Below are 22952 nucleotides of genomic sequence, written 5' to 3'. Positions count from 1 at the left end.
ATGAGGAAAAAAACCCTCTATACCTCTTCCCACACATGTCCCAGCATTTTCCCAACAACATCCTGGAAAATCTGGGCACCAATCTTAATATAAAATTTTGGTACCAAACGGATGATACTGAAACAGCAGCATTTCACTGAGCAAACATGTTGCAAATCCTTTGCTTTAGTTTCCCCTTTGGCCATAATAAAATTAAGTCTAATTGATGTTGGCACAGTAGGAATCAATTAAAAACTGAAACCAAACTTTAGCAAGGATCCCATGGGATCACAATGGATTTTTACAGAAGCTCAAGCATGAAAAAAGATCTTGTGGAATATCAAATTGCATTTATGTTTACTAGGCAGCAAAAAAGGACAACACAATATATTTCAGACACTGCATTACAAGACCAACATATTCAGTGACAAGGAAAAACTAACTACAAGAGCTTTGGCTCTGGTTCTCTCAGATCCATTTAAATGAAACATAGAAAAATAACTAACTGTACCACTTTATACTTCCAAGGTAACCACATTCGTTTTTTCTCTTCATGACAATTACTCCAGAGATCCTTGAGCACTTTGAACTGAAGTTTTAGAAATCCTGTCACATACTCCACTGAGTTCCAAAGCTAAGCAGCACAGTAATAAATCCATTTCTGACACAGAATTCAGCTGCAACTCCTCCCACGCTGTGTGTGACGCAACACTTACCTCTATGGATCCCTTGACTTAAACCTTTACTTCCAATATCTCTTCCCCACCCCCCAAAAAAAAAGATTGCAGCCGCTGATATTAGATGTTGTGGACTGAAGGATCAGATTGTGGCAACGTGCACATTATGAAACTTGTGAATAAGAAAAGCAGTCACAAGTTCCAAGACACTACAGTGCCCAAAGACTCTATCCTGTCCATACTTCTTTTGGGTGAGATAAGCACTTCTCAATGCAGAAAGTAGCCCTGCAGCAAGAGGCTGGAAATACGGGGAGAATGGGAGAGAAAAGGAACTTATCTAACAAATCATAGAATGACACAGAAGTTACACTGAAAAGCTTTTCCAGTCACAGCCACTTTTGAATTAACGCAGTTTTACTGTGGAATAAAGACAGACGCAGTTATCACGGGGGATAATCACTGGAGGCATCGAGCCGGCTTAAGAAGCTGTTACCCAATTCCATTTGTTTTTATTTCAGTGATTAAATCCACTTTCAGCACTGGCACAGCTCGTGAAGAATAAGAGACAATGCTCTGTGACTGACTGGTGTCTCAAAAAAACAACATTCCCCACTGTCTGTGTTGTTCTTGGCAGAGCTTCAGAGGCTGGTCTGTGTTGTAGGGAGTGAAAATAGAGGTGACTGCTGCACTCTTTTAACCAGTGCTGTTTTGGACAGAAAAAAAAGTTATCAAAATACAGCGGGGGAGGACTGGGAGGCGCAGAGACCAGTCACATGTTAAAATGACAGACCATTCTGTTTAATTCAAAATAAGGTCGATCAACCCTAAAAATGGAACACTTCAGATGCTGTTGTTCTGGAGACATGGGTTCAAAACTCATTATGGCAACTGTTCGAATTTTAATTTGATTAATAAATCTAGAATGAAAAATCAATAATGGTGACCATGACTACCATCTAGTTCACTAAGGAAACTTGCCATGCTTACCACTGGTCCGCCTACATGTCACCGCAGGCCCACAGCAATGCAGTTCACTCTTAAATGGCTAGCAAGTGATTTAGTTCAAGGGCAATGAGGAACGGGCAAAAATGCTGGCCCTGCCAGTGATGCCCACATCCCAGGACAGAATAAAGAATTCAGCTCAGTATCACCCATCAGATTAAACATCTTCTCCATATGGAAACTCAGGACCAGAGGGAATTATCTAACAGTGAGAGACAGACACGAGGAGAAATTTCTTCTTTCGGAGGGTAGTGAATCTGCGGAATTCTTTATTGCAGAGAGCTGAAAAGGCTGGGTCATTATGTTCAAGACTGAGGTAGATTGTTAAATGGAAAGGGAATCAAGATTTTTGGGGTAAGACAGGAGAATGAAGTTGAGAATTATCATATCAATCATGATTTTATTGAATGCTGGAGCAAACTCAATGGGCCGAATGGCCTACTTCTGCTCCTATAGATGTAAGTACATAATTTACTGCAACATGCATGAGAAATGAGAAGAAGCAAGCTGAGACTAAGCATGAAGCTGTCAGAAATTGTCCAGTCTTATGCATCACGCTACCGCTGCCAGTGAGAATGAAGAATGTGTGCTCAGTCAAAACTCCAGCCACTGCAGCGGGACTGAAGAATCCCAGCCATGGGCGAGGTTGGGAATTTCCAGCCATGAATGGAAAAATTTGTTACAAGATTACAGGTGAGCTGCTTCCCAACTTGCATGTTCTTCTGAGTTAAAATTCTACTAAGAAGCTTGATACTAAGTCATTATGAGAAATCAGGGGCTAAACTTGTCATTCCACTTTTGATCACCCTGAAGTGGTACCCACCATTACATCTCCAACATCACTCCCCAACCAGCATTCTGGATTACTGTTCCCATCCAACCCAGTTTTCCAAGGCAAGCACAACTTCAAAAACTGACAAAATTGGGCAAAATTTTAAGTTTAGATCCATCTGCCTTGCTCAAATAAACATAGGATTCAATGAAACTGTTCAGAGAAACGGAAGGGACTCTCTCACTCATCAGGCCAACATTCATCCCTCAACCTAACCCAATAAAAATTTAAAAAGGAGACACGTTAAGTAGTCATTCATCGCGATTACTGTATGTGAGATCTTCCTACAAGCAAATTTGTTATCACATTGTGTACAGAGCAACAATGATCGCACTTCAACCAAAGTAGCTCACTATGAAGCATGTTGAGCTGTCCCTGGGATAGTACACATTTCCTAGAATCATAGATTCCCTACAATGCAGAAGGAGCCTATTCGTCCCATCAAGGCTGCATCGACCAAATCCCACCCAGGCCCTACTCCTGTAACTCCATATATTTACCCTGCTAATCTCCCTGACACTAGGGTCAATTTAGCATGGCCAATCAACCTAACCTGTGGGGAGAATATGCAAACTCCAGTCAGACAGTGACCTGAGGCTGGAATTGAATCCAGGTCCCTGGAGGCAGCAATGCTAATCAGTGTGACACCATGCCACCATGTAAGTGCATATAGTAGTGCAGTGATTAAGCAACTGAATTAGCGATCCTGAGGCCTAGACTAATAACAATCGTTTAAAAATTTGATTTCAATCTTAAAAAGCTGGCATCAGTGTGTCATAAATCCACCAGAAGGTCATAACAACACAATGCTTCACTGGTGTTCTTCAGGGAAGGAAGTCTGTTGTCATTGCCTGATCTGGCCTTTGACATTGTGACTGATTCTGAACTGCCCTCTTAGTTAAGACGCTGAACAAGTTGCTTAGTTATCTTATTACTGCCAAGGACAATTAGGGATGGGCAATAAATGCCAGGAACACCCAGCTCCACATAATGAACACAACAAAACAAATCCAAGTAACCTGTTCAGATTTCATGTTTGAGGATAAACAAAAATACAATGAAAGCACAGCCAAGATGGATTCAAACATCCATGCTGGGCAGTAAAGGCAATAAATGGGGAATATGCTAATAACATATTTCATACACATCTATTGTAAAACAGTGGAGATTCAAGTGTGCTGCCTCTTTAGGGCGGGGGATCTTACACAAATCATTTATAATAAAGCCTTAGAACAATTGGGACCTTGGTTTTCTTAGGTCATTAAAGCGAGGAGGAAGGTGCTGTCTCCACAAAGCAAGTGCCTTTCTCACTATGTGAGAGCTAGAGGGGTGTGAAGTATACATATATGTTGTACATTGAAGTTTGGAGTGCGAACGGCCCTTTAAAAATGCAGGTCGGGTAACCCCAGCTCCTCCCAGTATGGAACCCTGTTGGGCAGTCTTAGACTTGACTGTGAATGAGTGTACACCTCTAATAAAGAGGTCCCACTGTTCAAGTTGCCAGGCCTACCTCGTGATATGTACCCTTAGCTCATAGGGGCATACATAATAACTGGATCTCACTATCCTTATTGCCAGTTATGTTAGAAATTCTGCTATTAAAGTTTGACAGATCCTTCATGCCCCAACCTTCAGTCAGTCTCAGCTTCCTGAATCTTACTCATCTTTCTGTAAATATTATGGTCTCAGATCTGACATCAATCAAAAATGCTCATTTGAATTTTAAAGTTATTTTGTTATTTTACTTTTCTTTTCATGGGCTTGGGTGTCAGAGATTAGGCCAGCATTTATTGTCCATCCCTAATTGGCCTTGAGAAGACAGTGGTGAGCTGCCTTCTTCAACTGCTGCAGGCCATGTGGTGTAGATACAGCCCCAATGTTGTTAGGGAGGGAATTCCAGAATTTGACCTAGTGACAGTGAAGGAATGGGGCTCTATTTCCAAATTAGGATGGTGAGTGGCTTGGTGAGTGCAGGTGGTGGCATTCCTATGTGTCTGCTGTCCTGGACCTTCTAAAGGTAGATGCCACAGATTTGCAAGGTTCCATTGGAGGAGCCTTGTGAGGTGCTGCTGTGCACCTTGTAGATAGTCCACACTGCTGCCACTGTGCATCTATGGAGGAGAGAGTGAATGTTTATGGAAGGGGTAACAATCCAAAGGGTTGTTTTGTCCTGGATAGTGCTGAGCTTCTTGAGTGCTGTTGGAGCTGCACCATCCAGGCAAGGGGAAAGTATTCCATCACACTCCTGACTCGTGCCTTGTAGAAGTTGGACAGGCTTTGTTTGGGGAGTCAGGAGATGAGTTACTCACACAGCATTTCCAGCCTCTGACCTGCTTTTGCAGCCATAGCATTTATGTGGCTAGTCCAAGTCAGTTTCTGGTCAATGGTAACTTCCAGGATGCTGATAATGATTTTAACAGCTGGTTTTGACAAGAAGAATTAAGCCCAATTAATTTTGGTCTCCCAACGTAACTAGGTATCAAAACTTAATTTTACCATTGTGGCTGAAATCAGTAATTATAATTTTATGTGTGCTGCATTGTTTTATAAGCTCAATCCAGGAAGAAAGGGCCACGTATCATTCACTTTGATGTTCAGGCAAAACACTGCTAGATACAATGCTCTTGTTGATTATATACCATCACATTTCAATCTAGTAAGACAAATTATAGTAAAATAAATTGGCGGTTTTCAACCACTTTGACAATCTGAGTGAAGGAGATTGTGGGAAGTCCATGCTTCAGCAAAAGAACTATTAAGTGGTTGCAATAAATTTCTAAAATAAAGGCTACCAGCTGTCAATACATTCCCTTTGACTTTTACAATGCATGAAGTATTTTGCTCTCTCCTGTTCCTTCCTCTTTCACTCTATTCATCATTCTTTCCATCTGTTCTGCCATGGAGGTAGCAGGCTGTCAACTCTCGCTCAGCTTTCCTTCTTCATAATCACCTTTTAATTAGTTTTAAATCAGTGTGTTTGATATCAATGCTTAGTTTTCTAAATAACTCAGCTTTATGGCATCCTCCTTGATAATCACAGGCTTTCTATAGAGAAGTCCAGAAACCTTGGTCTATGCAGCATTTGGGGAGGGGGTGGTAGTGGGGGCGGGGGTGGGGGGGCGGTGGGGTGATGGTGGAGATGGTGTTCTCACTCGACACTCTTGGCTTCTTCCCACACCACATGGAGTTCATTATCATTTCCTCACTCTCTGAGCTCCTCCTCAATCCTTCCTTCCCATTCATTGCATGGCGCAACAGAAGAAGAGTCATTTTGTAAGTTTGTTTATTAGTGTCATACATAGGCTTACATTAACACTGCAATGGAGTTACTGTGAAAATCCCCTAGTCACCAAGCTCCAGTGCCTATTTGGGTTCACTGAGTGAGAATTTAGCATGGCCAATGCACCTAAGCAGCATGTCTTTCAGACTGCGGGAGGAAACTGGAGCACCCGGAGGAAACCCACGCAGACATGGGAAGAACGTGCAAACACCACACAGACAGTGACCCAAGTCAAGAATCGAACCGAGGTCCCTGGCAGTGTACACCCCAGTGTACACTATGGGTATTTCTGACCTCCAGTATCTCAAAACCCTTTAAATGCTCACAGAGCCAGCAAAATAACATACATAATCCAACACAAGTATACACAGTCATAAATCAAAACTGCTGTGTTTTTTTACAGCACATTGAATAGATGGAGTAATTAAGCAATCAACGGGGATGGAAGAAATCTTTGAAGCTTAATAATATTCAAAGCAAAACCTGATGGGGGTGTTGAAGTTAAATATGCAGAGGAGAACATCAATTCTGGTGCAATCATTCAGGTAAAAAACTTAGAAAGTATATATGCACAGGAACACTGTTTTCCTTGTTTTGGCAGTCATAATACCACAATATGCTTACAGTGAACAGAAGGATTGCCGAGCAGATGACATGTTATTTTCCTGTATCGGGTCCAGGAAGTAGTTTGAAAATCTGGTTTGAATTTGGAATCTCTTTACTGCAGGGAGAACACGTGGGACAGCAGATGGAAGGTGGCCAACACATGCAGCACCATCCATCATTAACCCCAAATAAAAGGTGAAAACAGTCCTCTGCAGCTTGTGATTCAGAAGTAATTTCATTTAAAGCATTTTCTTTTGTTTATACAAATTGAAGAGGTGCCAAAACCAGAATAGTCATCTCCACTGACCCCAGCATTTTACATCATGGAGCTCAATTATGTTGTAATAAATACATATAATTGAGGTATATTGTCTTCAAGGTAGATGGAACTTAGACCAGTATTAAATTAAAGTATCCTATTACCTACAACACTACTTAATTTAACATTAAGCAGCAAAGTTTGCAGCAATCTGTATTCCAGCACCCTCAATATATTTGCCCTTTTTCTCCAATATTCTGTCTGCTGCAAATCTCAAGATTTAAACCATTCTATTTGCATTCATGAGACTAGGAGGCCTTTTGAATGTGTTCTAATCACTCAGATCATGACTAATTTCTCTATCAACTCCACCTACCCATCATTTATCCATATTCCTCAATGCCCTGACAAAATAAACATTTACCTATCTCCCTTTCTATCTGGTCTTGGAATTTTGAATTAGCCCAACATTTGTAGTCTGACAAAAGTTTCCATATGTCCAAGACATGTCTATGTCATGTGTACAAACACTGAAGTAACTTGGCTCAAGTTTAAAAATAACATAGGTATTCCCTTAACTGCATCATTAGTGAGCACCACAAAAATTCAACCAGTTCATTCCAGCCTGACCTACCATTCACAGATGCACAGAAAGGTCTGCCGGAGGCCAGGATTCAGCTGTCCTCAGGTCAGCTGCTGGGCCTCTGGGTTTGTTCCTCCCAAGGCTGGTGGAGATACATCAGGATACCTGGGGAGTTGTGGAAGGGCTGTCAGCAACCATGCTGCAACTGCAAGGCTGTTCAGGGAGTCAAACAAAGTGCTGTTGCAGGAGGTGGTGCTGATTCAGCGTGAGACCCAGACCAACACTGCAAGGGTGGCAACTGCAGTGGAAAGTCTGGCTCAGGGGTCTGTCCTCATGGGTGCTAGGGTCCAGGTTATCCTGGAGACACTCTGGGCCAAAGGCAAGTATGTTTCCGTCATCCAGGTGGCACAGGGTTCTTTGGCCGTGGGTGTCGGGGATATGTGGGAGATACTGTTGGCCACGGCTGGGACTCTTGCTGGCATTCTGGAGACGCAGCAGGCAGTGGCTGTGAGACTCGACAACTTAGCCCAGGCTCAGAGGGCTACTGCTGAGAGGCTCCAGAGCCTGGCTTGCTTACAGAATGCTGAAGCAGAGGAACAGGGCTGAGGGATCACAAATCATGGGGCAGACACATCTTGGTCTCCAAGACTGGCAGAGCCAGGTGATGCCAGAGGTTGAAGCTCAGTCCAGCTACCCTGGCATCCCATGGAGTGTCCCTGGAGCCTCTGGGCACCCCAAGGGAGGAAGAAGGGTTAAGCCTATGCTGGGGCCTTACACCCAGGAGATCCCGGATGTCCCGAGACCTTCCAATTCCCCCCTTCCTCACACCAGAACATCTTAAGAGCAGTGAGATGAACAGGGTGGCATGAAACCTTGCCATCCGCAAATCAGCCGGAGCCCTCCAGATCTAGAAGAAGCAGTAGACCACACAAAATTAGAAAGTTATAGTTCACTAGAGGGCACAGGTGATGGTCACCAGTAGTCAGGATTTATTAATCAATAATGTTAAGAACATAATAAACTGTTAATTGCACCTCACAGCTGTGACTAATGTGTTTCTGATTCCCCCCTCATCCCCCACAGAGCTGAGTGTTCCTGAGTCCCAAACATAGAGGTGCTGTCTGCTGAGCCTGAAGACTCAGCCAATGTTTCAGAGTGCCTGCCCTACCTTCCCCAACATCCACCAGATCCTTGGTGCAAGTGCCCCCCCCCACCCCCAACATTGGCCAAAATGCATGTGTCCCCAACCCTTATGGCTATGTGACAGTGTGCATTCCAAGTACAGACTTGAGTGGCACCAGGGGCAGGATCCCAGTGTGTACAACAGCGAGTCGTCATCATCCTCCAGCCTCCAGTCAAGACTCACAACCACTGCCAGTCCAGGCAGATTAATAGGGTTGGAAGATTCTGGGGGACAGGGTAGTGGGATGACAGGAGCATGGGAAGGATGATGTGGTTTGGGGGTCCAGGTGGTTTGGAGGGGGAATAGTGGCTGCACTTGCTCCTGGGGAGTGGTGGACATGTGTTGGTTGCACCCGCTTCACTGCACAGCACCAGCTGCAATCAAGGCTGCCGAGACCTGCCATTGCCGCCTGCCTTGTTTCCTGCGGCTATTCATGTGGTGGGGTGCACACCTGGCCCCTTCGCTGCTCGTCCTCCTCCTCCTTTCCAATTGTGAAAAGAGCAGCAAATGATAACGATGCATGAAGCATGCACAGGGTCACACTGGAGGGCCCCTCAGAACGGTCCAAGCAGTGAAACCGCAGTTTCAGCAAGCCAATGTACCGCTCAACGATGGACCGGGTGGCTGCATGGGCCTTGTTGTAGTGGGTCTCTGCCTCGGTCTGGGGCCTCTGCACAGGCATCATCAGCCATGACCTTAGTGGGTACCCCTTGTCACCCAGTAGACATCCCAAGAGCCTGGGCTGGTCTTCAAAGAGCCCAGGGATGTCTGACTGCCTGAGCACAAAGCTGTCATGAACACTCCCCGGGGGACATCCATTGACCTGCATGATCCTCATTAGATGGTCGCAGACGATTTAGATGTTCAGGGAATGGAATCCCTTCTTGTTCACAAATTGCTGGGGCCCTGTATATGGGGCCTGCAAGGCGATGTGTGTCCCGGTCACTGCTCTCTGGATGGGGAATCCCAGCAATAGAAGCAGAGCCGAGAGCCCAGGTATCCTGCTGTGCACGGCCCACATCAGACCCATATCATGACCCATATCTGTGTCACAGGTGCCTGAAGTGAGCCAGAGTCATTAAACTTTGGGGCAGCCATAACATTCCCATCAACAGGGAACGAGTGGCCGCCCCTCCCCTGAAGTGGCAGGTGTGAGTGCACCTCACAAAGGTGTCTCACGGTGGTCTTGGACAGGCACAGCCGGCAACAGCACATCTCCTTCGAGAGAGCCTGGAAGGAATTGTGGGGCCTGTACCTCCTTAGCCTCAGCATCCTCCATTTTCTGTGCATCCTCTCGGGAGATGCTCACCCACCTCCTGGCCCTGAGCAGCAGCCCCATGTCCTCCTTCCTGAGGGTCTGGTGGTGGCTGCTCTTGTGGTTGTCTCTCCATACCCACCACCTCTAAGCTGCCTGTTCCTCCTCCTCCTCTACCCCTGGATCCACCATAATGGCCAGCTCTAAATTGAGCAAACTGCGATCCATCTACACAGTGGGGTTTGGAAAGAGCATGGAATGACTGGCAACACCACACAATCCATGGTGCCACGAGTGGCCCGATTAGTATTGTGTGAGATTTCCATCATGCCAAATGCTGGCACAGATTATGCAGGTCGGTGTGCAACTGTGGGCAATGTGTACCCTTGAGCCATTGCTACATGTGCAACTGCAGCATCTGTTTGCAGGCATGTGTTGCTGGTCCGTGTCACAGGGCAGGGACAGACTGTAAATCAGCACCAGATGTGAGCCCAGTGACAGCAGATTCCATGCAGTCCATGTCTGAACCTCTGGAGCAGCAGCTGCTTCATCTGGTTAGGCCTCAGTCAGCACATGGTACACTTGTCCCCAACCCTGTAATACCAGCACTTAGTACAACCCCTGACCACACCCCACGGCAAGATAATGTCACTGCAAAGTGCCCTGGAGGGGAGGGCTGAGCAGAACTCTTTCATGGAACCTCGCTCAGAGAGCTCTGATAAAATAGAAGCGTTCTGTGCCCCCCCCACCCCAGATATCACTGGTCAATGGGCCAACACTTGAAGACAGCAGAACGAAGGCCACCAGGCATCTCCAGGGCCTGCCTGCAACATCCCTCATGCTCCGTTAGCAGCAGTTACCTCCTCACACCAGTTCAAGGCTGCCACGCCAGGTTGAGACTTTTATATACCTACTCTGATTCGCGCCAAAGTGACATCACGCCAAAGAGGTGGGAGATGGAAATGTGGCTGGAGATTGCCATGTCGATCCCGATAATGGCATGCTGGGGTATGGTAAGACATGCAAATCAGCGGCACACCAGTTTTCCGTGCGGTCCCTGTGGTGCCATTTCTTTCCGGTTGGGAGATGCAAGTGAGTCGTAAACGCTCATGGGAAACCTGTGAAATGGCCTACACGCGCATCTCCCAACCCGACTGACCAGAAAATTTAAGGGTTGTGATGGGAGAATCACCCCCAAAGTTTCCTGGGTTTCTCTCACCCTTCTTAAATGATAAATAACGGAGTGACATTCCTATTTTACAATCTAACCACATAATTCCACAATATAGAGCTTGTTGGAAGTTATATCCAGGATGCCTGCAATTATCCCACCAGTTCCTTAAAATTACCCAGTAGGACTACCGAACTGAAATTCTAGTATTTTCTCCATTATTATTTTACTCCTTATATTAGATTCAATATGTTTCCCACTTTGATGTACTTATAGGTTTCTCTGTACTATTGATATTTTATCAGCATCTTTTATGAAAACTGATAGAATACCCCTCAACAAATCTATAATTTCCTTCTAGCTCCATTGTCTACTCACCCATTTGCGTCTGCTTTTAACACTCCCAGATTGGGAGAGATTTGTCAACTGTTGCCTGTGGTTGCGCTTCGATTTTGGCAACGATAGGTTTAAATAACCAAATTCGTTGCTCATAGTGTCAGGTTCTTCCAATGGTGGGGGGCCTCCACTGATGCAGCGGCAGAGCTTACTGCAGAAAGTCTTGCCCATTCTCTCTTCAGCCTTCACTGTCTAAATGAATTGATAAGACATTTCTCATGTCATGATGATGAAGAAAATCAAATATTACGTATGAACATAATGAACTTTTCAATAAGTCCTGTGATTTTAAAAATAGACACAAAAGTCAACGATGGCTGAGGATGTAAATTCAATCACTGGCTAAATTGCTGGTGTATGATACAAAGAGAGAAACAATGGATTCACACTCTGTTTTAAGACAAGGACACATCAAAAGCATAAAAGTCATAGACACTAACTACTATCTCTTGCGGAGATAATAGAAGATGATTATCATCTCAGCAGGAGTGATATCCTGTCATTAATGTCCCAGACCAGTTTGCGGATTTTCACCTTCCAGGAAGATATGAAGATTGGGATAAAAACTAGCTAAAAATCAGTTAGTGTGGACTAGTGCTGGACATGTCAGAGTGTCACACTTGCCAGTCTTTTTGTTCCACGTTTTATTACTTTGAAAGAAGACAATTGCAAATTTCACAACATTAGAGTGTTTCAAAGGAGAAATGAATTTGAGGCCTTTGAAGTATAGTCACTGTGATAATACAGGGAAGTAGGGAAATCAATTTGCACACAACAAGCTCCCACAAACAGCAATGTGATGATGACCAGATAATCTGTTTAAGTAGTGTTGCCTGAGAATAAATAAATGTTGGTCAGAACACCACTAAAACCTGCCTTACTCTTTTCTTAGAATAATACCATGGAATCAAATGACTGCTGGAGTGGGCAGATGAAGCTTGGTTTAAATGTCTCTTCTGAAAGATGGTGCGTCTGGCAGCGCAGCACATGCCCAGTACTGGACACATGTGTCAGCCCAGATTATGTGCACAAATCTCAGCAACCTACAAATGTCAGATTGAGTGGCAAGACTGACACCTACTTCTTGCAGCGTTGTCATGGTGCAGCACTAATAATGTGGAGTTGCCGGCGTTGGACTGGGTAAACACAGTAAGAAGTCTCACAACACCAGGCTAAAGTCCAACAGATTTATTTGATAGCAAATGCCATTAGCTTTCGGAGCGCTGCTCCTTCGTCAGGTGAATGGGGAGTTCTGATCACAAACAGGGCATATAAAGACACACACTCAGTTTACAGAATACTGATTAGGATGCAATTCTTTACAACTAATCAAGTCTTAAAGGAGCAGACAATGTGAGTGGAGATAGCATTAAGCATAGCTTAAAGAGATTTAGCATAGGTTGAAGAGATAGGTTAAAGATCTCTCTTTTAAAGACACTAAAACATAATACTCCAAAGGTGGCATCACCAACACCCGAGAGTGGGATTGAGGAACTTAGCAGTCATGATTGAATGGTAGCATAGACTTGATGTGCCAAACAGCCGAATTCTGCTCCCATATCTTATGGCCTTAAAGGTCAGCAAGAAGGAGACATCAGTCTGAACCTGGAAATGGGATGATAGGGGTGGTGTGATTGAATAGCCAGAATGGGGAGGGGTTCTCCAGGAAGGGCTGGGCCTGGCTGCTGGGATGGGTAGCTCATTGGCCACAATGAGATTTTGGCCCTGTCCCTCACATAAAATATGAGCTGCAGCTGAGGAAGAAAACCACTTAATAGTTTATCAATTGATCTCAAGTGGTCTAAAGGATGGCAAGGTACCTGCCAACGATCCTACCACCATGGTAACATACCAGTGGAGTCAAGTAGACAACGGTCACAAGCATCCCCTGCCAACTGACTCAATGTAATTGTGTCTACTCCCTGCCAACCTGTTCCCTGTGACGAGGGATTGTAAAATTCCGGCCGATTTTTCGAAAAGTTTTTCTAAGAAACAATGATTCCGAGTGATCTTTGCCTCGTGTCATTGATCTCACTACGGTCTGACGACTGCAGTATAAATCTGTGACCATGAAATGTGTTTCAACCATGACAACATAAATGAAGAAATGAAAATAGTTATTTACCTTTCTGCTTCTAAAAAGCAGCACGGACGTGGATTGCTTCCACGTGTGACTTGAAAGATGATGTGCAGTCAAATCTAAGATATAAATGAGACAAACATCAGACTGGAGTGAAACCTAAATTAAACATGGAAGGCGGAAGATAGCAGTCAGACATAAATCGATGTGAAAAGCTGACTTCATGTACATTGCCTGTTTAATGTTCACTTTGTCTGAATAAGAAAATTTCAACTTTAATGTGACGAGTGAGCCAGCCTGGGATATAATCCATTTGGCACCTCAGTACATTGCCCAAAATAGAACCTCAAAACGTCAAGAAGTGTGATTTGACTGATATGCTGAGGATGATAATGAACTGGTTGTGGGTGGTCACCATTTTGGTCATTCAGCACTAGGCGCATTTGCTTTGTGTGGCAATATCTTAAACTCCCACACATTGTCACAACACAGCTTGCTGGATCGCTTGCACCTAGTTATTGCATACCGGTAAGTTAAACCTCTATCTGTGGGGTGAAAGATTGAAGTTGACTATCAATGTGAATATGGCATGTTCTGGCTGACAAGCTGCAAGTGGAGTGGTGATGGGGGAGGTGGGGGGCTGCGTGGGGTGGGGGTGGGGTGCTGGGTTTGACTTATTCACCTGCCGGCGTGGGGTGACATCAATGACAGCAGCAGGAGCAGAGACTCCTGCCACTAGCAAACAACGTCCTACCTCCCGCTGGAGGGAAACATACAGCTGGGAGGCTGGATAATCTCGTCAATGATTGGGGCTGAAAACAGGGTTGTCTTCCACACCCGGTCAATTTAAACACTGTGATCTGTGGTAAAATATTTTAGTCCTGACAGTGTAGTAACCAAATGAGGATAAACAATCACCTGTTTTCTTTCAAAACACCTGCACAAAACTTGGATTATTTTATACAAGCAGAATTCAAAGATAATATCCAATCAAATCTAAAATATAAAGGAGAACACATCAGATTTACATCAAAATTAAATTAAAAACTACAGGTTGAAGACTGCATCCAAACTTAAATACTGGGTGATAAATGTCACAGTTTTCATATGCCACCATTTTTTTGCTCTTTCAGTGTCTGCTAAGTCTTCCTCAGAAACGTAATACTTTAATTTGTGCAGTCAACATTTTTCAATATATTTATTCAAATTCAATCTCCCCTCACCCAATTGTGTTGCCTCTCTGTGGCCCTTCATTCTCTCCACATGCTTCTGAGATTTATCACAGTTCTCTTTACTCTGGTGTACAAAAAAAATCTTTCTTTATCTTTACTTTTTACCTTCTCAGCCAGCTAGCATGGGCTTCTAAAATGTCACATTCATGCCATTCCCTCAAGATCTGAATGCCCTCTTAAATTGTCACAGGAGAAACCAACACATGTCGGCCGAGACAACCTGGGATTGAATCCTTCAGATACCTCAGTGGGCCACTCAAAATGGGATTTTTGATTTCTATAGCACCTTGCACAACTGGAAGGATGTCCAAAGAGCCTCATACCAGAAGTCCTTCATTGGCTTTCATGCAGGAAATGCTATTGACAATTTGCAGTCAGCGAGTTCCCACAAGCAGTTTGAAAAAATTACCAGATAATCTACTTTAATGTTGTTTGTGGCATGCATGTTAGCAGCAATACCAGGGAGAAGTCCAGTGTTCTTCATCAAATAGTACCATGGAATCTTACAGCCAATCAGGCAGGCAGACAGGAGCTCAGGTTAACATTTGAAAAATGGCACTTCTGACAATGTGACACCTGCTCGGTACCGAACACCTTTGTCAGCCTAGATTTTCTGCTCAGATGACTATAATCCAGTCAGAGAGCTGCTATTGATGCAAGTCTGAAGTTACTTCTGGCAGCATTGTCATGGTGCAGCAATCATGGATGGGAATGGAAGCAGAAAAGGCCAGAAGGCAAAGAAGCTCACCATTGCCTTCTGCCTCTTCAGGAATTGTTTTTTCTCCTGCCCCTTTTTCCACAATTCACTGTGGTGGCTTTAGAATTACACACAAGTAGTTACATACATGCTAAATTAGTGCAAAGTTAACTGATAAATCCAGGTGAATTCAACCATTTATTAATTGTGATAATAAATGCTTAAATCTATCATGTGCCACCCAGTGTAACAATTTTAAGTTCATATACACTGTGGAGTATATATGTAAGTTTGTATGTCACTGCGGCAATAGGAGAGAGTTGCATTCATTGACTTATTTGGCTTTTGACAATTATAATAGTAATCCAGGTAGCATTGCATGTCATTGTCTAGTAAATGGTAAGGTCCTTTAAGAGGACTTTTTCACAGAGTTCCTGACTGGTATAATCAATGATGGAGACTCTCCACAAGTGAAGTATTCCACCAGCATTTACAATATATGGTTATTAAAGTATACTCCTTTCAGTGTTTGCAAGGAGCTTTTGTAAAAGTAATAATTCTTTAATATACTTTGTACATTGTGCTGGTGTAATATTCAGACTGACTATTACATCACTAAACAATTCAGCTATGACAGTATAGCGAACAATTGAGGATAGCTAATCACCTGTCTGCTTAAAAACAACGGCACGGAATTACTCCCACAAGTTGAATTCTATGATGATATACAGTCAAATCTAAAGGGTAAATGAGAACAGCATCAGATTGGAGCCAATCCTAAATTAAACATAAGATGTGGAAAAAACATGGAAACATAGAAACTAGAAGCAAGAGTAGGCCATTCAGCCCTTTAAGCCTGCTCCAGCATTCATTTTGATCATGGCTGATCACAGAATTCAATATCCTGATTCTCTCCTTGCCCGCCATATGCCTTGATCCTGTTAGCACCAAGAGCTACCCAATTTCTTCTTGAAAACACACAACATTTTGGCCTCAATGACATTCTGCGGTAGTGAATTCCACACATTCACCACCCTGTGGGTGAAGAAATTTCTCCTCACCTTAGTTCTAACCGGCTTACCCCTTATCCTCAATCTATAACCCGTACTTCTGGACTCCCCCACCGTTGGGAACATTCTTCCTGAATCTACCCTGTCTAACCCTGTTAGAATTTTGTAAGTTTCTATGACATCCCCTCTCACTCTTCTAAAATCCGGTGAATATAATCCTAACCAACTTAATCTCTCCTCAGATGACAGATCTGCCAACCCAGGAATCAGCCTGGTGAAGTTTTTCTGTACTCCCTCTATAGAAAGGACATCCTTCCTCATTTAAGGATACTAAAACTGTGCAGAATACTCCAGAGGTGGCATCACCAACACCCGAGTGTGGGATTGAGGAACTTAGCAGTCATGATTGAATGGTAGCATAGACTTGATGTGCCAAAGAGCCTAATTCTGCTCCCATATCTTATAGTCTTAAAGGTAAGTGAGAAGGAGACATCAGTCTGAACCTGGAAGGGGGATGATTGGGGGTGGTGTGATTGAGTGGCCAGAATAGGAACGGGTTCTCCAGGAAGGGGTGGGCCTTGCTGCTGGGATGGGTTGCTCATTGGCCACAATGAGATTTTGGCCCTGTCCCTCACATAAAATATGAGCTGCGGCTGAGGAAGAAAACCACTTAATAGTTTATCAATTGATCTCAAGTGGTCTAAAAGAGGGCGAGGTACCTGCCTGCCAACGATCCTACCACCATGGTAACATACCAGCGGAGTCAAGTAGACAATGGACACAAGCATCCCCTGCCAATTGACTCAATGTAATTGTGTCGACTGCCTGCCAACCTGTTCCCTGTGACGAGGGATTGTAAAATTCCAGCTGATTTTTCGAAAAGTTTTTCTAAGAAGCAATGATTCCAAGTGATCTTTGCCTCGTGTCATTGATCTCACTACGGTCTGATGACTGCAGCATAAATCTGTAACCGTGAAATGTGTTTCAACCATGACAACATAAATGAAGAAGTGAAAATAGTTAATCACCTTTCTGCTTCTAAAAAGCAGCACGGATGTGGATTGCTTCCACTTGTGATTTGAAAGATGATGTGCAGTCAAATCTAAGATATAAATGAGACAAACATCAGACTGGAGTCAAGCCTAAATTAAACATGGAAGGTAGAAGATGACAGTCAGACATAAATAAATGCGAAAAGCAGACTTCATGTCCATTGCCTGTTTAATGTTCGCTTTGTCTGAATAAGAAAATTTCAACTTTAATGTTGAGCCAGCCTGGGATATAATCCATGAGGCACCTCAGTACATCACCCAAAGTAGAACTTCAGAAAATCAAAATGTGTGATTTGACTTACGTGCTGAGGATGATAATGAACTGGTTGTGGGTGGTCACCATTTTGGTCATTCAGCACTAGGCGTATTTGCTTTGTGTGGCAATATCTTAAACTCCCACACATTGTCAAAACACAGCCCATATCGTTTGCTGGATCGCTTGCACCTAGTTATTGCATACCGGTAAGTTAAACCTCTATCTGTGGGGTGAAAGATTGAGGTTGCCTATCAATGTGAATATGGCATGTTGTGGCTGAAAAGCTGCAGCTGAAGTGGTGATAGGGGAGGTGGGGGGCTGCGTGGGGTGGGGGTGGGGTGTTGGGTTTGACTTATTCACCTGCCGGCGTGGGGTGACATCAATGACAGCAGCAGGAGCAGAGACTCCTGCCACTAGCAAACAACGTCCTACCTCCCGCTGGCGGGAAACATACAGCAGGGAGGCCGGATAATCTCGTCAATGATTGGGGCTGAAAACGGGGTTGTCTTACACACCCAGTCAATTTAAACACTGTGATCTGTGGTAAAATATTTTAGTTCTGACAATATAGTGACCAACTGAGGATAAACAATCACCTGTTTTCTTTCAAAACACCTGCACAAAACTTGGATTATTTTATACAAGTAGACTTTGAAGATGATATCCAGTCAAATCTAAAATATAAAGGAGAACACATCAGATTTACATCAAAATTAAATTAAAAACTACAGGTTGAAGACTGCATGCAAACTTAAATACTGGGTGATAAATGCCACAGTTTTCATCTGCCACCATTTTTTTGCCCTTTCAGGGTCTGCTAAGAAACGTAATACTTTAATTTGTGCAGTCAACATTTTTCAATGCATTTATTCAAATTCAATCTCCCTTCACCCAATTGTGTTGCCTCTCTGGGGCGCTCCATGGTCTCCACGTGCTTCTGAGATTTTGCACAGTTCTCTTTACTCTGGTGTACAAAAAAAATCTTTCTTTCGCTTTACTTTTTACGCTCTCAGCCAGCTAGCATGGCCTTCAATAATGTCACATTCATGCCATTCCCTCAGGAATTGAATACCCTGTTAAATTGTCACAGGAGAAACCAACACATGTCGGCCGAGACAACCTGGGATTGAATCCTTCAGATACCTCAGTGGGCCACTCAAAATGGGATTTTTGATTTATATAGCACCTCGCACAACTGGAAGGATGTCCAAAGAGCTTCATACCAGAAGTAGAGAATTGGCCTTAATGAGTGATTCTAAAATTGCAGCCGATTTTTCAAAAATTTTTCCTAAGAAGCAATGATTCCAAGTGATCTTTGCCTCGTGTCACTGATCTCACTACGCTCTGACGACTGCAGCATAAATCTGTAACCATGAATTGTGTTTCAACCATGACAACATAAATGAAGAAGTGAAAATAGTTAATCACCTTTCTGCTTCTAAGCAGCAGCACGGACGTGGATTGCTTGCAAGTGTGACTTCAAAGATGACGTGCAGTCAAATCTAAGATATAAATGAGACAAATATCAGACTCGAGTCAAACCTAAATTGAACATCGAAGGTAGAAGATGGCAGTTAGACTTAAGTAGATGCCAAAAGCACACTTCATGTCCATTGCGTTTTTAATGTTCATATTGTTTCAATAAGAAAATTTCAACTTTAACATGACCACTGAGCCAGCCGGGATATAATCCATCAGGTACCTCAATACATCATCCAAAATAGAACCTCAAAGGATATCCCAAAACATTTCTCACTTTCCAGACGCTTCATTGGTTGCCGTCTATTACAGAAAAGACACCATACAATTTGCATACAGCAATTGTCACACGCAGCGATGTGATACCGAATAAATCATCTATTTTAGTAAACTTGTTTTGAGATAGATATTGGCCAGAACAGGAGTGATAACTCTGCTATTGTTTTTTGAATAGTGTCATGGGATCATATGACCACCTAAGGGACAGAGACTTGATAAAGTGTTTCATCCTGAAGGTGGCACCTCTGACAGAAGAAACATTTTCAATTTGCCCCATTGCCAATTGCCACAATGCAGACAGGATCACTCTCACTGGCATTCATGTTTCCATTTCTCCCACATCTGAATTTGGCCTAACATTCCAACTTTGACAAATTCTGTTCAACTCAGAGTGATTTCAAAATACCTGAAAGCGCTTCACGCAAAACCTGCGTGATGCTCCCGCAGTGGTTGTTCTTTCACTCCACTTGAAATAACACTTTCCCAATAACTCTAAAAAATACTGTGAAAGAAAAAGGCAAGAAATACGCTAAACAGCATAAAGATCAACAGTGTTCGCAACACGTTGACCCAAGCGGAAGTGAAGTGCACAGCTGTTTTTGTTGACTATTCGTCATACCTGGAAAAGCTTCCATGGTTATGGAATTTTGCTGTTATAGTCAGAGTATTGTGAGGTCTGATCAATTTTAAAGGAAAACCTTGTTAAGAATCAAAGTCTGTTTGAACAGTTAAGGCTCACGTAATATTTCACTTGTGGAACCCTTCATCACTAACAACAGTTGTGGGGGGGGGTGGTGATTGTCAGTTGGTGGGAGGTTTGGTAAATTGGGCTCCGTGCTATGAGTGCGTGCAGCTTTATCTGTCCCCATGTCACTGCTATTTTACTAGCAGTGCAGGAAGATGTTGGGAGGATCACCCACTCATCCGCAGGTTAGTTATGACCTCAGCCTCTTCCCCCATTATCGCTCAGATTTTACCTGTGGCAGGAAAGGCCGGAGCCATGTCTACAGATTTCACTGGTTGGGCTGGTGGGCTGTCCAGAGATGGGGTGCCACAATTTACAGGACTCCTGTTGCCAATTCAGAGGTTTTCGCAAAGGTCATCTTACCTTTGCTTTCCTCCAATCGCTCTGCTGTGTCCACACCATCGAATACTTCCACACCCATTCAATTGGCTGGCCTCTCTGGGGCTTGGTAAGATTCCACACTTGCCTTAAATCCTTGCCTTCATTTCTGAATGCCTACTTCAGGACTGGCAGCGGTTCCACCTGTAGCGCTGCTGTGTTTTAATTGTCCTGCAGTCTTGGAGACGAGACTACTGCCCCTGATGCGGGTCCACAGCATGGTAATAGTCATTAGTCATTAAATGGCTGCCAAGTGAGCTGGCCAAGCAGGGGCATACCTTGTCCCTGAATTTATACTGAGTAGAAAACTGACTAGGCCATTTCCGAGGGCAGTAAGACTCAACCACACTGCTTTGGACCTGTAGGCCAGTCCATGAAAGGATGGCAGATTGGTTGCCCATTGGTCACAAAGAGACTTGGGCCCTGTCCCTCACATAAAATATGAGCAGCAGCTGAGGAAGATAACCTCTTAAGAGCTTATCAATTTAGCTCAATTAGTCTAAAGGAGGTCGAGGTACTTGTCAACTATCCTACCACCATGCTAACATACCAGTGGAGCCAAATAGATAATGGACACTAGCATCCCCTGCCAACTGACTCAATATCATTGTGTCCACTGCCTGCCAACCTGTTCCTGTGATGAAGGATTTTAAAATTCTGGCTTATTTTTCCAAGAGTATTCTTTTCAAAGCATTGATCTGACAAAGGTCTGCAGCATAAATCTGTAACCATGAAATGTGTTCCAACCATGACAAAATAAATGAACAAGGGAGAATAGTTAATCACATTTCTGCTTCTAAGCAGCAGCACGGAAGCTGGATTGCTTCCAAGTGTGACTTCTAAGATGATATGCAGTCAAATCTAAGATATAAATAAGACAAACATCAGGCCTAAATTAAAACATGGAAGGTAGAAGACTGCAGTCAGACTTAAATAGATGGCAAAAGCAGACTTCATGTCCATTGCCTTTTCAATGTTCACTTTGTTTCAATAAGAAATTTTGAACTTTAACGTGATCACTGAGCTAGCCTGGGATAGAAACCATCAGGCATTCAATACATCACCCAAAATAGAACCTCAAAGGATATCCCAAAACACTTCACACTTTCCAGGTGCTTCATTGGTTGCCATCACGGCTATTAGACAGAAAAGACACCATACAGTTTGCATACAGCAATTGTCATAGAACCCAATGTGATACTGAATAAATCATCTATTTTGATCAACTTGTTTTGAGATCAATATTGGCCAGAACAGGAGTGATAACTCTGTTATTGTTTTTTGAATAGCATCATGGATCTTATGACCACCTAAGGAACAGAGACTTGATAAAGTGTTTCATCCTGAAAGTGGCACCTCTGACAGAAGAAACATTTTCCATTTGCCCCAAATCAGACACAAAAGTGGCCAATTTATTTTTGGTTGTGCGGAGCCATTGCCAATTGCCACAATGCAGACAGGATCACTCTCACTGGCATTCATGTTTCCATTTCTCCCACATCTGCATTTGGCCTAACATTCTAACTTTGACAAATTCTGCTCAACTCACAGTGATTTCAAAATACCTGAAAGTGCTTCACGCAAAACCTGCGTGATGCTCCTGCAGTGGTTGTTCTTTCACTCCACTTCAAATAATGCTTTCCAAACAACTCTAAAAACTACTGAGAAAGAAAAAAGCAAGAAATCACTAAGCAGCACTAAGGTCGACAGTGTTCGCAACACATTGACCCAAATGGAAATGAAGGTGCATATCTGGTATTGTTGACTATGTCGTCATAGCTGGAAAAGCATCCATCGTTACGGAATTTTGCTGTAATAGTCAGAGTATTGTGAGGTCCCATCAATTTTAAAGGAAAACATTATTAAGAATCAAAGTCTGTTTCAACAGTTAAGGCTGATGGAATATTTCACTTCTAGAAGCCTTCATCGCTAAGAACATCGGCGGGGGGGTTGATGTGGTGATTGTCAGTTGGTGGGAGGTTTGGTAAATTGGGCTCCGTGCTTTGAGTGCCTGCGGCCACTTATCTGTCCCCACATCACCGCTATTATACCAGCAGTGCGGGAAGATGTTGGGAGGATCACCCGCAGGTTTGTTGTGACCTCAGCCTCTTCCCCCATTATCGCTTAGATTTTACCTGTGGAAGGAAAGGCCGAAGCCAAGTCTACAGATTTCACTGGTTGGGCTGGTGGGCTGTCCAGAGGTGGGGTGCCACCATTTACAGGACTCCTGTTGCCAATTCAGAGGTTCCCACAAAGGCCATCTTCCACTTGCTTTTCCCCAATCGCTCTGCTGTGTCCATACCATCAAATACTTCCACACCCATGCAATTGTCTGGCGTCTCAGGGGCTTGGTAAGATCCCACACTTGCCTTAAATCCCTGTCTTCATTTCTGAATGCCTACTTCAGAAATGGCTGCAGTCCCACTAGTAGCGCTGCTGTGTTTTAATTGTCCTGCAGTCTTGGAAACGAGACTACCGCCCCTGGTGCGGGCCCACAGCATGCTAACAACTACCCAATAGT

At 43.7% G+C, this 22952-nt stretch overlaps 1 protein-coding gene and 1 long non-coding RNA gene across 2 annotated transcripts in view; both read right to left on the bottom strand.

Moving 5' to 3' along the window:
• LOC145348580 (uncharacterized) overlaps nucleotides 1-11394 on the bottom strand; it is a 46093-nt gene extending 34699 nt beyond the window's left edge. The window contains exon 1 of the mRNA XM_080196769.1: nucleotides 11206-11394. Coding sequence (XP_080052895.1) covers nucleotides 11206-11394 — 189 coding nt within the window. The remainder of the gene's footprint in view (nucleotides 1-11205) is intronic.
• Nucleotides 11395-18146: 6752 nt separating this feature from the next.
• Nucleotides 18147-22074, bottom strand: LOC145348410 (uncharacterized). Its single transcript, XR_013887933.1, has 3 exons — nucleotides 21997-22074; nucleotides 18979-19052; nucleotides 18147-18224 (listed from the first exon to the last, which is right to left on the bottom strand). It is a non-coding gene; the product is annotated as an uncharacterized LOC145348410 (long non-coding RNA).
• Between the last annotated feature and the right edge of the window lie 878 nt (nucleotides 22075-22952).

The sequence above is a fragment of the Carcharhinus amblyrhynchos genome, chromosome 9 (genome assembly GCF_965287045.1).
Source record: "Carcharhinus amblyrhynchos chromosome 9, sCarAmb.v2.hapA, whole genome shotgun sequence".
Taxonomy (NCBI): domain Eukaryota; kingdom Metazoa; phylum Chordata; class Chondrichthyes; order Carcharhiniformes; family Carcharhinidae; genus Carcharhinus; species Carcharhinus amblyrhynchos.
Note: the sequence above shows the minus strand (reverse complement) of the source record. Positions and strands in the feature narration are given on the sequence as shown.